Genomic DNA, 15,393 nt, shown 5'->3' with positions numbered 1-15,393 from the left:
GCACAGCAGTAAATTGCCTATATTCCTATTTGCTAAAACCTTTTTCAATAAATATGTTATATTTACACAAAGAAAGAAAACAATATAGACAGAGCTGAGAGTCTCACCAAAGCAGCACAAAATATCTGGTCAGAAAATGTTTTTTTCTCTCTCGAATGTCGGATAATCTGGGCCAATAGCCAAAGTCTATTTTTATAACGAACACAACGGTGTCTTATTTTATAGAAGCCCAAATGTTATACTTTCTCTTAATTTGATATGAATATGAATTGGCCTATTAAGCCACTCTCAGTTGAATGCATGCTAGATTTCTCCTGACGCACTATTTCATATTTCATCAAACAAATTAATAAATATTACAGAGTGCTACGCTATCTCCAAAAGATTTAAGTTGTTTTTCAATAACCCCATAACATGGGAGGCCTAAAGTAATAATGGGAGAGATAAAAGTAACAATAGCAAGATATAAAAATCAAATGAGAAATTTGAACAAACTTTACAGTTGAGCAAAGCATTATCTGACATAAATGATGCATACATGCAAGATCGGAAAAAGTCATCCCTCCTTGCCGTTGCGAACCAAACAACCAAAAGCCTAATCCTACTATTTGAAATGTCATAAAAACATTAAGATCAATTAAAGTTATGAAGAGCATTTTCAAAACTATTCTAATAAAGTGTAATGTCCTAAAGTTGAAGCTTTTAAACAGGAATAATTATGAAAGTCGGAGTCTATGCTATTATCAATCACAGATTTATTTTGAATGACAAATATTTTAGACCACAAGAAGACAAAATTGAGCAAACAATATCAATATGGAAAAATCTAATGAGGAGTCAAAAGAAAACTTATGAAAAAAATGATGCATAGTTGGCCTAGGTCTATTTCCATATTATTTTAGCAATGTGCAACCTACCTACAACGCATATAGTAACCTAGGCCTAATAAGACAGGAGGATGACGCAAACATGTGAATCAGTTTATAATTATCCAGTTATGTGGAAAGCAGAGTTGCTCTGTAGCCCATAACGCTTTACAACCCATCACAAGATGCACAGCCAGCAAGGCTTGTTGACTGTGTGTCACTCCCTCCATCTGCGCGCTTCGCCAAACACAGATAGCCAGATAGGCCTAGACTACTACACATCTCTCTGGTGCCACCACAGTACAATAGGATATTCGAAAAGATTTGGCTCCCTAAATATATTTTGTTAATGTCACGATTCCTCACGTCACTCCCATAGTGTGCGAGTAGTCTATTTTATTTTTTACCTTTTGTAAAACATTTTAGGGGATGGCCGCTAGGATGCAATAACATCATCTATGGGCAAATGCAGAAAGTTAATTCACATCCCACCTATGTACTTCACTCATTTTAAGTCACCCTTTTGGCCAATGGTGTTACATAACTTTTATTGGGGGAGAAAAATCTGTCCTACAAGTGGCTAAAAAAGTTAATGTTTGATTGTTTGGCACTCGGGCAGAATACATTTTTTTGTCACTGCAAAACATTTTAAAACATTCTGCCCCGCACCTCAATAGAAATTTGTGCAAATTTTCAACCACTCCACAAATTTCTTGTTACCAAACTATAGTTTTGGCAAGTCAGTTAAGACTTTGTGCATGACACAAGTAATTTCTCCAACAATTGTTTACAGACAGATTATTTCAAGTTCACATACACTAAGTTGACTGTGCCTTTAAATAGCTTGGAAAATTCCAGGAAAATGATGTCATGGCTTTAGAAGCTTCTGATAGGCTAATTGACATGATTTGAGTCCTGTGGATGTATTTCAAGGCCAACCTTCAAACTCAATGCCTCTTTGATTGACATCATGGGAAATCAAAAGAAATCAGCCAATAATTTTAGATCTCCACAATTTTAGACCTCCACAAGTCTGGTTCATCCTTGGGAGCAATTTCCAAATGCCTGAATGTACCACATTCATCTGTACAAACAATACTACACAAGTATAAACACCATGGAACCACGCAGCCGTCATACCGCTCAGGAAGGAGACGCGTTCTGTCTCCTAGAGATTAACGTACTTTGGTGCGAAAAGTGCAAATCTATCCCAGAACAACAACAAAGGACCTTGTGAAGATGCTGGAGGTAACAGGTACAAAATTATCTATCTACCTGAAAGGCCACTCAGCAAGGAAGAAGCTACTGCTCCAAACCGCCATAAAAAAGCCAGACTACGTTTTGCAACTGCATATGGGGACAAAGATCGTACTTTTTGGAGAAATGTCCTCTAGTGTGATGAAACAAAAATAGAACTGTTTGGCCATAATGACCATTGTTATGTTTGGAGGAAAAAGGGGGCTTGCAAGCCTGAAGGACACCATCCCAACCGTGAAGCACCGGGGTGGCAGCATCATGCTGTGGGGGTGCTTTGCTGCAGGAGGAACTGGTGCACTTCACAAAATAGATGGCTTCATAAGGAAGGAAAATTATGGGGATTCATTGAAGCAGCATCTCAAGACATCAGTCAGGAAGTTAAAGCTTGGTTGCATATGGGACTTCCAAATGGACAATGACCCCAAGCATACTTCCAAAGTTGTGGCAAAATGACTTAAGGACCACAAAGTCAAGGTATTGGAGGAGCCATCACAAAACCCTGACATTAATCCTATAGAATATCTGTGGGAATAACTGAAAAGGCGTGTGCGAGCATGGAGGCCTACAAACCTGACTCAGTTACACCAGCTTTGTCAGGAGGAATGGGCCAAAATTCACCCAACTTATTGTGGAAAGCGTGTGGAAGGCTACCCAAAACATTTGACCCAAGTTAAACAATTTAAAGGTAATGCTACCAAATACTAATTGAGTGTATGTAAACTTCTGACCCACTGGGAATGTGATGAAAGAAATAAAAACTGAAATAAATCATACTCTACTATTATTCTGACATTTCACATTCTTAAAATAAAGTGGTGATCCTAACTGACCTAAGACAGGGCATTTTTACTAGGATTAAATGTCAGGAATTGTGAAAAACTGAGTTTAAATGTATTTGGCTAAGGTGTATGTAAACTTCCGATTATACAACTGTATTTGTTCTGTGACAGATTGATCAATCCCAGTAATTTGTTGCAAATGCAAATCCTTGAATCTCCACATATGCCAGATTTTGGTGAGAAATGTAGGCATGGTTGATAAATGAGGCCCCTGGAGAGGAGAGTCAGACCAGCACCTTCTCACTTTGTCAATTTATCCATCCTCTCAAAGAGATTGTTGGCTATTGTCTTACTGAATAGAGAAATACATTTCCTCTTACTGTTTGCAATGCTGAGTACATAGACTAAAATGGCATTGTTCTCTGGGTATGTTCACCAAAAGAGGTAGAATTATTCAGTTAAGAAACATGTTTGTTATTTTTACATGAACACTGTTAAATCAAATGACTATCAGTAACTACACATGAACTAATGTGGACAGTATGGAGAACACTAATTAGATGACAAATGGAGACTGCCCTTAACCCTTACCTTTGTTTGTTTCCTACAGTAAGATGCCGGAGACTTGCAAGCTGCTATCCAAACTGCACTCAGAAGCATGCACAAGGACTTCTCAGAGAGACTCTAATCTAGCATGAGAGGTGCAACTGTTTCCCACCAGTCTGATTGCCAAACCAGCGCCTGTCCCAACTCCCTTCTGCCCAGCTGCCTTTATCTTTGCAATTAGAGGCTCCTGGGCCTCCATGGCAGCAAAGGATGTGCCAGATCAACGGTATGCAGACCAGGCCCAACCTCATGGGCACAGATAACTCAGAGATTGTTGCTTTCAAATAGCACTGCATCATGTGTGTGTGTCTTGTGTGAGGGGAGAAGGGATGACAATAGCAACTTCATTAAGCTCCTCATGAAATTGAAAGTGGCACTAATTAAGATCCTAGGGATTCTATTCAGTACAGGCAGAGTGGTGTAGGCCTAATTGGACTTTAGTGGTTAATTGTGGATAAATGGTAATCAGTTGAAACAAGAGCCAAAACAAACAAAACAGAATCTGCCAATGCAAACAAAACTGCCACATCATTTAGCTATTATAACAAACTACATAAAGTAAAGTAAGTTACATTTGTGTTGCTGTGTAAGTCTCTAAGCATCCTGGTCTGTTAAAGAGCCTGGGCGGCTGATATTTAGTCCCAGTCCTGTTTGTGCTGTTTTTGCAGGACCGGGCTCGGTCCAGGAGCCTCCCTCACATCACATCCCAAACCGCATGGTGGGGAATACCCAATGATGTCCAGCGTATTCGAAAAGTTCTCAGACCTGTCACTGGTGTAGAGACGAGTAGGCAGGAGGCATTCGCAGGTTTAGAACTACTGAGTTTATTTCAGAACCATAGATCAAAGCGGGACGAAACCCAAATGTGCTCAAAATGTATCTTCTTAAACAAAAAGGCACAGGGCGAACACAAAGTGCAAAATATAAAGTACTCGGGAAATAGTAGGAGAGATTCCTCTCAGGAAAACAAGTAACATTTGCAATGACCGACATAGACAAATGGCAGGAGTATATATACAGTGATAGAGTGGGGATTGGAACCAGGTGTGTGCAATGATGATGAGACAAGTCCAGGGTTGATGAGCGAAGGGCGTTTGCCAGCAGTAGGTTTGGCAGCAGCTAGAAGGCCGGCGACGCCGAACACCTGAGCTGGATAGGAAGGGGAGCCAAAGCGAAGGCTGGTGTGACAAGACCGCTGGACGTTTTTCACGTTTTGTTAATCTACACACAATACCCCATAATGAGCATAAACAGGTTTAGACATGTTTGCTAATTTATAAAAAACTAAAACTGAAATATCACATTTACATAAGTATTCAGACCCTCTACTAAGTACTTTGTTGAAGAACCTTTGGCAGCAATTACAACCTCGAATCTTCTTGGGTTTTACACTTGGCAAACCTGTCTTTGTGGAGTTTCTCTCATTCTTCTCTGCAGATCCTCTCAAGCTCTGTCAGGTTGGATGGGGAGCGTCGCTGCACAGCTATTTTCAGGCCTCTCCAGAGATGTTCAATCAGGTTCAAGTCCGGGCTTTGGCTGGGCCACTCAAGGACATTCAGAGACTTGTCCCGACTTGTCTTGGCTATGTGCTTAGGGTCATTGTCCTGGAAGGTGAACCTTCGCCCAAGTCGGAGGTCCTCTGGAGCAGGTTTTCATCAAGGACCTCTCAGTACTTTGCTCCGTTCATCTTTCCCTCGATCCTGACTAGTCTCCCAGTCCCTGCCGCTGAAAAACATCCCCACAGCATGATGCTGCCACCACCATGCTTCATCGTAGGGATGGTGCCAGGTTTCCTCCAGAGGTGACGCCTGGCATTCAGGCCAAAGAGTTAAATCTTGGTTTCATCAGACCAGAGAATCTTGTTCCTCATGGTCTGAGAGTCCTTTAGGTGCCTTTTGGCAAACTCCAAGAGGGCTGTCATGTGCCTTTTACTGAGGAGTTGGTTCCGTCTGGCCACTCTACCATAAAGGCCTGCTTGGTGGAGTGCTGCAGAGATGGTTGTCCTTCTGGAAGGTTCTCCCATCTCCACAGAGGAACTCGGGTTCTTGGTCACCTCCCTGACCAAGGCCCTTATCCCCCGATTGCTCAGTTTGGCCTGGCTGCAAGCTCTAGGAAGAGTCTTGGTGGTTCCAAACTTCTTCCATTTAAGAATGATGGAGGCCACTGTGTTCTTGAGGACCTTCAATGCTGCATAACATTTTTGGTACCCTTCCCCAGATCTTTGCCTCGACACAATCCTGTCTCTGAGCTCTATGGACAATTCCTTTGACCTCATGGCTTGGTTTTTGCTTTGACATGCACGATCAACAGTGGGACCTTATATAGACAGGTGTGTGCCTCTCCAAATCATGCACAATCAATTGAATTTAAGTTGTTGAAATGTCTCAAGGATGATGAATGGAAACAGGATGCACCTTAGCTCAATTTCGAGTCTCATAGCAAAGGGTCTGAATGCTTGTGTAAATATGTTATTTCTGTTTTTTATTTTTAATACATTTGCCAAAATGTCTAAAAACCTGTGTGTAGATTGATGAGGAAAATGTTTTATTTAATCCATTTTAGAATAAGGCTGTAACGTAACAAAAAGTGGAAAAGGGGAAGTGGTCAGAATACTAACCGAATGCACTGTATATAAACCCTGGATTACTAATGCTATGTATTGGCCATTGAGAGGTTTCGAAGCCACCGGTCGGCCATATTGGCTCTTCCCTCTTCCTCCCTCTTAATGGAATTCTACAGTATTTCAATTAAAATGTTTCAAGGACAAAATTACATTTATTTAAGTATTTTGTTGTAGTGGGAACAGTTACATTAGTCATATCTATAAATTATGGAAAATGCTTTTATAAATATAAATATTTGTATGTATAGCTCACACAATATAATTTTAAAGTATTAAGTAGGGTGTCCACCCACTCTGCCCAGAGTGGATGAAAACACACTTTGGTGATGAAATTTCACTTCCTTATTTTATAAAGTACATTTTATCAAGACAAATATGATTCTTCATGTTCTGAATCGTTCAGTTGGGTCTTTCTCTAACATGTCATTAACATTACATCCAAAAAGTCAGATTTCGTAACCTGATACATCTAATAATAAGCACCAAGCTCTATTGATAGAGCGGTTCTGCTTTCTCACTGTGACTTTTGAGGATTTTACATGTTGTGGTGGTGGTCATATGCTAAGTTGTTTCCAAGGGTTGCAAAAAGCCAAATGTTTAAATAAAAATCTTGCGGTACACTCAGTGCTCCGTTGACATTTCACAAATACGCTTGTTTTTGTGAGAAATCTTCTAAAAAGAACAGGAATTTCATATTAATATTAAAAGTGTATATTAAAATATGAAAAAATTATCTTGAAAAAATGAAATGCCTTAAAATAGATATACATCTTACCTCTATATTGTTTTATGTCCTCCGGATTCAAGAACAAAGATGATGAGTTCAACAGAAAGCCTGTCAGTTAGCCTTCATTCTCGCCCAACATCCAGCCAAGCTGACCCAATGCTATTTTCCTGATTTTTGTACACTTTTTTTTCTCTGGCCTCCATTGATTTAGTCACCCTAATTTTGGCCATCCTAATAGGTAAAAAAAATGTAAATAACTTTTGAACGGATTATGACAGAGACATCAGGTTGGACCATTGGTTTTCTTAGAGGACTAATTATTATTATTCATTATTTTACCCATTGGTCAAAAGATGTGTTTTTGATTGGACAACCTACATTAAGGTCTCTGTAATAGAATAAATGTGGCAAAAACGAATGTAGAATATAATTTACAATGGTGAGGGAGTGATGGAGGCACGGTGGCGCCAACACAGCGCCCCCATATCAGTCATCTAGTGTATAAATTATTGGGCACTAGGTCTCCCTGCACTTTGCCATTCTTCAATCAGCAGTGTAAGTATGCACTTAATCGATGAAATCATGAGCTGCAGTCTCTGACAGAGTCTGCTGTGTACGGCCTGAATTTTCAGTGCTGCATCGTGTATACAGTATGAATGTATTCTGTCCGTGTGTACTGAGAGCTCTGTGCAGTGAGTGCATCCCCATGTATGGGGATTATAGCACTGCAGTGTTTGCCCCTCGCCCTGCCTGACTGACTGCATGCTTGCCTGCTGCAAATGTGGAAGGTGACACCAATGGATCTCCCCCTCATCCATCTCCCCACTTTATATAATTCACACACATATGTGTAGCCTACACATTGCACATGCACACACACTGATAAAGCTGTGAAAAAAATATAGTCTTCAGTCGCATACCAAAAAGTAGGCTAGGTAAATCGAGGTCAGCGATACTAGAGCGCGTACTTGAATCAGGAATTTTGACTTTGTGGAACAGCAGCTAGCCTATACAGCAGAGACCTTGACATCCCATTTCAAATGAGGCCACATGGTGTTCTGTGACACACACACACACCCTGGAAAAGTCACCCTTAGCTTTGGACCGTAACAGAGGAATGAGGACGCAGGTGGACAGCCAGGACACTCCAGTCAATAACCCCCCTCCACTCCGCCCTGCTCACCAGAGACCTACTGGAGGCTATTTATAGCGGCTCCAGTCCCCCAGTGAGAGAATCGTTGGTAACGAGCTCAGCAGTAGAGCGCAGGCGCAGCACAGTCACTGGGGACCAGTATGGTGATGTGACTGAGAAACAGATTCACTGCTCTCTCTCTGGCCCTGTGAGGACAGGACACCCTGTGAGGACACACAATCTAGGGCTCTCTCAGCAGCACACAGAGTACAGGAGTAGACTGGGAGACCAGGTGAGCTGCATTCTCCCTCGCCTCCATAAAATGTAATGCCAATAATTATCGAAGCCCAGAGAGAGATGGAGTAAAACACTAAGAGGACATAAGCACTTTTCTGTATAACATGGGGCCCTTTTTTCTCCTGCAAAATAAAACCAGACTGCAAAATTAAATGACAACTAGGCTACTGCTTTCTTGTTAGTGTACTTAGGCTACTGCACTATTGTGTGTGGTTCCATGTAAGGCCTTAGAAAAAAAGGTTCCAAAAGGCTTCTGGGGAAGTTCCCATAGGAGAACCCTTTTGGGTTCCAGGTAGATCTCTTTTGGGTTCCATGTAGAACCCTCTGTGGAAAGGGTTCTACATGGAACCCCAAAGGGTTCTACCTGGGATCTGCCTGGTCCTTCTGCTGACATAGGACATACAACCTCTCTGCTGAGTTAGCTGTCAGTGTGTTCTGAACACAGCCCAGCCATCAGCCAAAGACAGATCTCTTCTAGCTATTTCTATTTCTTGGAAGGTTGGCCATGACAAAACAAGGGGTGTAATTACATACAAATAGCTATTGCATAACTTTAAGAGGAGGAACGATTTACTCATAGTTATTTTCTCCCTTATATTGCTTTAGTACCATCAAAGGAATAATTAGGGGAGTGTAGAACTGAAAGATGTAATTTGTTTTCCATTATATATGCCTATCCCCTTCCAGTATAAATGTATGTGTGTGAATGACAAATGACATGATGGCCCACTGCTTGCTTGTTAACCTCTTAAAAACATTTAATGTAATCCAATCAAATAGCGGTCTAGTTGTTAGGCTAGGCTAAGTTTCCCATAAATCTATCTTTCTCATTAATCAAATCAAATTGTATTTGTCACATGCGCTGAATACAACTGGTGTAGACCTACCGTGAAATGCTTGCTTACAAGCCCTTCCCAACGATAAAGAATAGAAACACAAGATGATTCAAATAAAATACATGACACACACAGTAAACCAATACCAAAATTGCAGCCGTTTATGAGTTTAGGCCTAAGCATCGTTTTGAGACAGTCATTTGACTGATCTTGAATGCTTTGACTGTGTAGTGTATAAGCAGATAAATGTAATAGGGCTACAGCTGACTGTGGTAGAGCCAGTGCAGCACACAGTCGCTCAGTCATAACGACGTCTACCATAATGAACCACTTACTGATTTATTAAATAAATAAACAGCAAACTTTCACTGATAACTAGTCTAAACACAACAAAGCCTCAGCTACTGGCTGCTACACGTATACTGTAGCCCTAATTAGGAACAAATGGCAGCCGTACGGTAACCAACAGTAAGTAGCATGTGGAGGGTTTTCTGAAGCATCAGTCGAGTCGACAATCGAAGTTGTTGAGAACTGTAATTACACATTTGAAAACTGTGTTAACTTAAAATCGCAACAGAAAATATGTAGGCCTAATTACTTCCATGTATATGAAATAATTGATTGGATGATGATGATTTCTTAAGCAATTTATAAGAATTTGGGCATTAGGCTATAGGCTACATGGACACCATAATTGTTTACTACAGGATAATCAAACTATGGGCTTCATAATCTTACTCATTCACTGTGAAAGTGTGATGTGATCTATTTTTAAAAAAAAACATTCTGGAAGAGTTGCTAATTGGTGAGCACTATGTGTACTCAATTATTTATTTGTCATTCGTTGTTGCTGCATAGTCACTGAGTAAGCTTGGAAGAGCTAGCCTATTGATGTAAGCAGGAGGGTGTTTTTCTACGTAACCAAATGTACTGGTGGAGGCAGCAGCAGACACAAAAAACAACATCCTGTTGAACTTCAAACAGACACACAAATGAGAAGAGGCACCAGAGTCCACAATGTTAACAGTGCACATGCATCCACCTCCACCCAGTCCGCAAACATTCATGACAGATGTCTTCGGCTGACTCAGCTTTACCATCACACAAGTCTGTCTTACTGCAGCATTCTCTAACTGTAAGATGTGGCAATGAACAACATGTCGACGCGAGTTGACCATACATTTTTTAAACACGGGTTAATATAGAATAACCATCAGCTGAAGGTACAGTCACAGATGGGACAGTGGCTGTCACGAGACAAACACCTTGTCGTTGATCAAAACGGCGATTGCTGTGAAATGCACTAACTACTGTACTGCTATCCAACCTGTCTTCATAACGACTCTCACAGCCTCACCAAACTTGAGCAACGTAAATGAATAAATAGTAAAACAGGTGAATATTATCAGTGCTGATTGAAAATATATATTTTCGGCAAAATAATATAAATATTTCCCCTCACCTGTTCTTTTCAACTCTGCCTCTGGTGCGCTCGTTTGTGTGATGTGGTGATGTCGATGGTGGGGCTAGCGTCGCGCGTGGATGTGCCTGCAGGTGGAGCGCGCGAGTTTGGTGCAGTGTCTGCATTTACAAAGACTTCTGGGTAATGTCGTATTTCAACAGTGTGTTCACTTGAGAACTATCTTCTCCTTATGATAACATTTGTATTAAATCGACACCCTCCTCATTTATTTCCTGCAGAGATCAAAATTAAAGCCTAAACGTACAGATATTTTCAAGTCAAATGAGAAGTGTTGTGACAATATTGATCTAAGACTTTTAAGATGACATGGTTATATTCAAGATAGCATTCATGAAGACAGTCCATTACTTAGAAACACATTGATCTGACTTTGTCGAATCTGCTAATATATAGGAAGACTAATTTGCAGTTCACTTGCACGCTAAAGCAAGTAAAAGAAAACGTGCAAATCTTATATATTGACAAATATTTTCTCAAACAACAATACAGAATGTCTATGTTGTCTATGTTATTGGTCCAGGACCGTTATTCCATAAACTTCATTGTTTTTTCATTCGGAATAAATATAATTGACTTCAAGCTGTCATGCATTTGGCGAATCTACCGTTTATAATAACCTCTTGAATTTACCAGCCGCACACACTCATCATGGCGGGGACTGTAGGTAGTGGTAATGCCCCTGTGTCGGACACTCAAGCCTCAACCTCGGCTGATCGGAGCTATGAAGGTTCAACATTTCAGTACAGCATGGTCCTGGAGCACCTCATCGGGGAGAAGAGGCCAATTAAGGATCTGAATCCGACCGTTATGGGGGGTCTTCCCAATCCCATGAAAACCGACGACCAGAAGATGATCGAACAGGGAATGGAGAGCTGTGCTTTCAAGGCGGTGTTGGCCTGTGTTGGAGGTTAGCCAGTCTTTCAGTATTGTCGACGATATTAAAAATGTGTCATGCATTTGCATGAGTTACTGTACACTTCACAGTTGCAACTAGCCTCTAGCTTTGTCCATCCATGGACGACCGAGCAATAGAGGCTAAATTGCAACGTACATTTACCTCATGGTGACAGCTGATTGCAGCTACAGTACAGTAGGTACACTAGCTTCTCTCTGCATGCAGGAGGCCGACAATTTATAATGCACATAGTTGTTCCAAATTATTGATCTTTTAACGTGTTGGTAGCTTACTGATGAGATGAGCCACTCACTCTCCCTTGCTGTTTAGAATATTGCTCATTCTCACTATAAGGTATAGTAGTAACAGTACTATTTCCATAGTTGCTGTAGCTAACACAATCTTGTGACACTTTTCTCTAAAGGGTTTGTTCTTGGGGGAGCGTTTGGTGTGTTCACGGCTGGTATAGACACCAACGTGGGATTTGACCCCAAAGACCCCATGAGAACACCCACGGCCAGAGAGGTTCTCAAAGACATGGGCCAGAGGGGAATGTCCTACGCCAAAAACTTTGCTGTCATTGGGGCAATGTTCTCCTGCACAGAGTGCATCATTGAATCGGTAGGATGATTCTGATCCTTTTTCTTCTGCTGAAATGCATCAGAAAATAGTAATAATATGCTAACTAAGAGAGTAGCAAATTGAAAGTAGTCTGTTGATTGTCAGTGGACCGGAGGAAGTAAAGAGATATTAAAACTCAGCACTAGGACCATCTTTATTCTGGCAAGTGTGTAAATGCATCACTAGCATGAGACGGCCTGTTATGTTTGGACAACTTGCAGGACTTTAACGTTGTCATCAACAAATCATATGTAAGCACAAACCACAAAGTTATGTTCAACATATTCAAAACTTTAGTCTATTTTATTGGTTTTTACTTTCCTAAAACAAGTCTAACTCCCAGTTTAGCGGTTGGAGATTTGAGCACTAAATGCATCAGGCTATTGTGTGTGTGTATGAGACAAGTTTAGGCCTAGAGACAGAGGTTGGTTGATGTGTTAATTTTCTGTAATTCAGGGTTCATCTGTAAAAGAGATCTTGGTCTTAGTATGACTCCCTGATAATAGGCTACTACTGCTATACAGATATAGGATGCTCATTTGTTAATTTTCAATCAGAATATTTTTAAAGAAGTATTATATTGTTAGATTAAAGGAGTAACTATGGTAGGCCTAGAACTTTCTTCCTCACCTCAAACTTCAACTGTCGGAGTCAGTTGTAGTGCTGGTGCACACTACATATCATAGGCCTGCAGTAGCCTAGCTAAGCCTAATAATAACCATACCAAACCTTCACAAAAGTTGCTTAACATTTATTACGGTAATATCAAAAGCAACTCTAGTCAATGTTTTAATAGGGAAAATACTAACAAGTTATTTATTATACTGCGGCATTAAATTTGCATCTGGCCCTTTTTTTCTTTCCTTTTCATGGTTTGAGTGCGAGTAGCATAGTAGGGCTACCAGTCATTCTATTATATTGCGGTAAACACAACATTACAGCCGGAACTTTAATTTGGCCAACAAAAATGGCTCAACAGAATGAAACCTTAACATTACCAACAAAGGACTACCGTAGGCCTACCCAACGAATGACAGCAATAGACTAACGCGATTTATTTTACAACAGGCCTACTTTTAACCTTAAAGTAAATATGGAGCATAACATTTAAAATAACTTAATTTATCCAATGAGAATGTCTCATCAAAATGAAAAACTTTTTGCATAGGCTAAAGAACTGATTTAGATTATTCAATCATTTACAATGACTAAACAATTGATAATAAATACATGCATTGCAGAAAATTGCATCAAACCTGAATGGCGAGTTGCGCACACAGTTCATTTGTCCACGCCAACGTTTCTCACCTTTGTTTGCTACATTATAAAGACATGTTCAATCAATAGTGGCCATGGCTCCTTTTACTCGCTCTCTCTCCTCCGCAGCAGGCGCACATGAGATGAGCTGCCGGAACCAGTTTCAGCTGGACATAAGCAATGCAGTTCATTGAATTGCAATTGGCTGACAAAGATAACAAGCTTGTGCAGTTCATCACACAAACATTAAATTAAGAGGACGGGTCCAGTCGGTAAATCAGTTTTAATTGCACAATCCTGAGACCTGTAGCAATTATATCAGAACTGACCCAGATCCGAGACACAAGTCAGAATTTGATCTTGGAATGTTGGGTCTGTTGAAACCGTGAAGACATCTACTGGAAATACTGTATTGTCAGTCTGTCTTATACTGCCCCCTTGTGGTGTATTTTACATTACAGCACAGGGGGAAGTCAGACTGGAAGAACGCTGTCTACAGTGGTTGTGTTACTGGGGGAGCAATAGGATTTCGAGGTGAGTTATCTACTTAATCTGTCAGTTCAAATGTCTCATGCATTAATATAATTTTGTTGATAGATGATTGTCTCCCTTCTATCTTATAGCTGGGGCGAAGGCTGGCGTGCTGGGATGTGGAGGTTTCGCTGCTTTCTCTGCTGCCATTGAGTACTATCTTCGGTGAAAACCAGGTCACCTTCAATACCTTTGAACTATTGTTGAGGGATCACTGTCCCTCTGGACCAGAAAGACTTTATACCTCGTGGAGAGAGAAAAACATCCCTGCTCGGCAGGTGGAGCATCTTATCATGAGGATTATCTACACTTGGACAATTCCACGTTTGACTGTATCCACAATGTCATACAGGGTTGGCCAGTCCAGGCTTGTGGCCCACTTATGCTGGCTTTGCCTATCTAAAAAGTTAAGTTATTGAGATGAACCTCTAATCAGTTGTAGTCGAGAGCTGGCTATTCTCTCGTTTATTTTTTGTGGGTGAAATCAAGTCAATGGCCGCATTTGCGTGGTAAGGACAAAAGTCGAAGGTGTATGGGCGACAGCAGCGCTCAGATCAACATGGCAGTGTTGCCATTGTTTATAAAAGGTTTTCATTGTAATGTAGAAATAAACATGTCTCCAACACCCATAATAAACTGGAATCACATTTGTCATGTCTTTGTTTGCATGGGTCAAACAAAAACACCCTAATGATTAGTTGACAATAGAGCCCCACAATGCATGTAATGGCTTCAGAATGAAGTTGAAGAGCAACTGTAGAGACTTGAAGTCAACATTTCGTGATTTTTGTAAAGTTCATGTAGTTGTATTGTAGCCACAAGTCTTTTTTTTTGCCCCAGAATGCAGCAGTGTTAAGTAGTTTTTTGGGGGGTCTGTACTTTTACTTCACTACATTCCTAAAGAAAATCGTATTGTTTACTCCATACATTTTCCCTGACACCCAAAAGTACTTGTTACATTTTGAATGCTTTAGGCCTGGAAAATAATCTAATTCACACACTTATCAAGACAACATCCCTGGTCATCCCTACTGTCTCTGATCTGGCAGACTCACTAAACACTTTCTTCATTTGTAAATTGAGTGTTGGAGCGTGCCCCTCGCTATCCGTAAATTTAAAAAAAAATGGTGCCATATGGTTGGATTAATAAGGAATTTGAAATGATTGAGGCTTATATTTTAGCAAATATATGAACTTTTGGGATTTTACTGGGCGATTAACTTTTACAGTACCTTTACTCAAGTATGAAAATTGGCAACTTTTTCCACCACTGGAACGCAGCACACTTTAAAAGACTAGTCAATGACGACTAAAGTGATCCGCTCGAACCTTCAATGTTTTACATTCTGACTCAAACAGCAACGTGGTGACACTGACCAATGTTATGTACATTTTTACAGAATCCATCCAATTTATAGTTAACAAATGTAAGTCACAAAGTAGCCATTCATTCTCAGTCACCAGTGTAAATTGATTAGAGTAA

General features: G+C 40.5%; 2 protein-coding genes across 2 annotated transcripts in view; one reads left to right on the top strand and one right to left on the bottom strand.

Moving 5' to 3' along the window:
• Nucleotides 1–10,726, bottom strand: part of specc1 (sperm antigen with calponin homology and coiled-coil domains 1) — a 169,114-nt gene extending 158,388 nt beyond the window's left edge. The window contains exon 1 of the mRNA XM_024431744.2: nt 10,586–10,726. The gene's annotated coding sequence lies outside the window, so the exon portion shown is untranslated. The remainder of the gene's footprint in view (nt 1–10,585) is intronic.
• timm22 (translocase of inner mitochondrial membrane 22 homolog (yeast)) lies at nt 10,637–14,557 on the top strand. The gene is made up of 5 exons (XM_024431748.2): nt 10,637–10,726; nt 11,240–11,513; nt 11,926–12,122; nt 13,841–13,913; nt 14,003–14,557. Exons 2-5 carry the CDS (start codon nt 11,255–11,257, stop codon nt 14,077–14,079), a joined length of 606 nt encoding a protein of 201 aa, XP_024287516.1. The 5' UTR covers nt 10,637–10,726; nt 11,240–11,254; the 3' UTR covers nt 14,080–14,557.
• Nucleotides 14,558–15,393: the final 836 nt, after the last annotated feature.

The sequence above is a fragment of the Oncorhynchus tshawytscha genome, linkage group LG09 (genome assembly GCF_018296145.1).
Source record: "Oncorhynchus tshawytscha isolate Ot180627B linkage group LG09, Otsh_v2.0, whole genome shotgun sequence".
NCBI classification, from domain to species: Eukaryota; Metazoa; Chordata; class Actinopteri; order Salmoniformes; family Salmonidae; genus Oncorhynchus; species Oncorhynchus tshawytscha.
This window is presented reverse-complemented; position numbering and strand designations above follow the sequence as displayed.

Bases quoted from the DNA above. Each gene is read 5' to 3' on its own strand.
- timm22 (XM_024431748.2), top strand. From the start codon at position 11,255: ATGGCGGGGACTGTAGGTAGTGGTAATGCCCCTGTGTCGGACACTCAA. The intron at 12,123-13,840 runs GTAGGATGATTC...TTTACATTACAG, and splicing joins CAGAGTGCATCATTGAATCG to CACAGGGGGAAGTCAGACTG. The intron at 13,914-14,002 runs GTGAGTTATCTA...TCTATCTTATAG, and splicing joins GGGAGCAATAGGATTTCGAG to CTGGGGCGAAGGCTGGCGTG.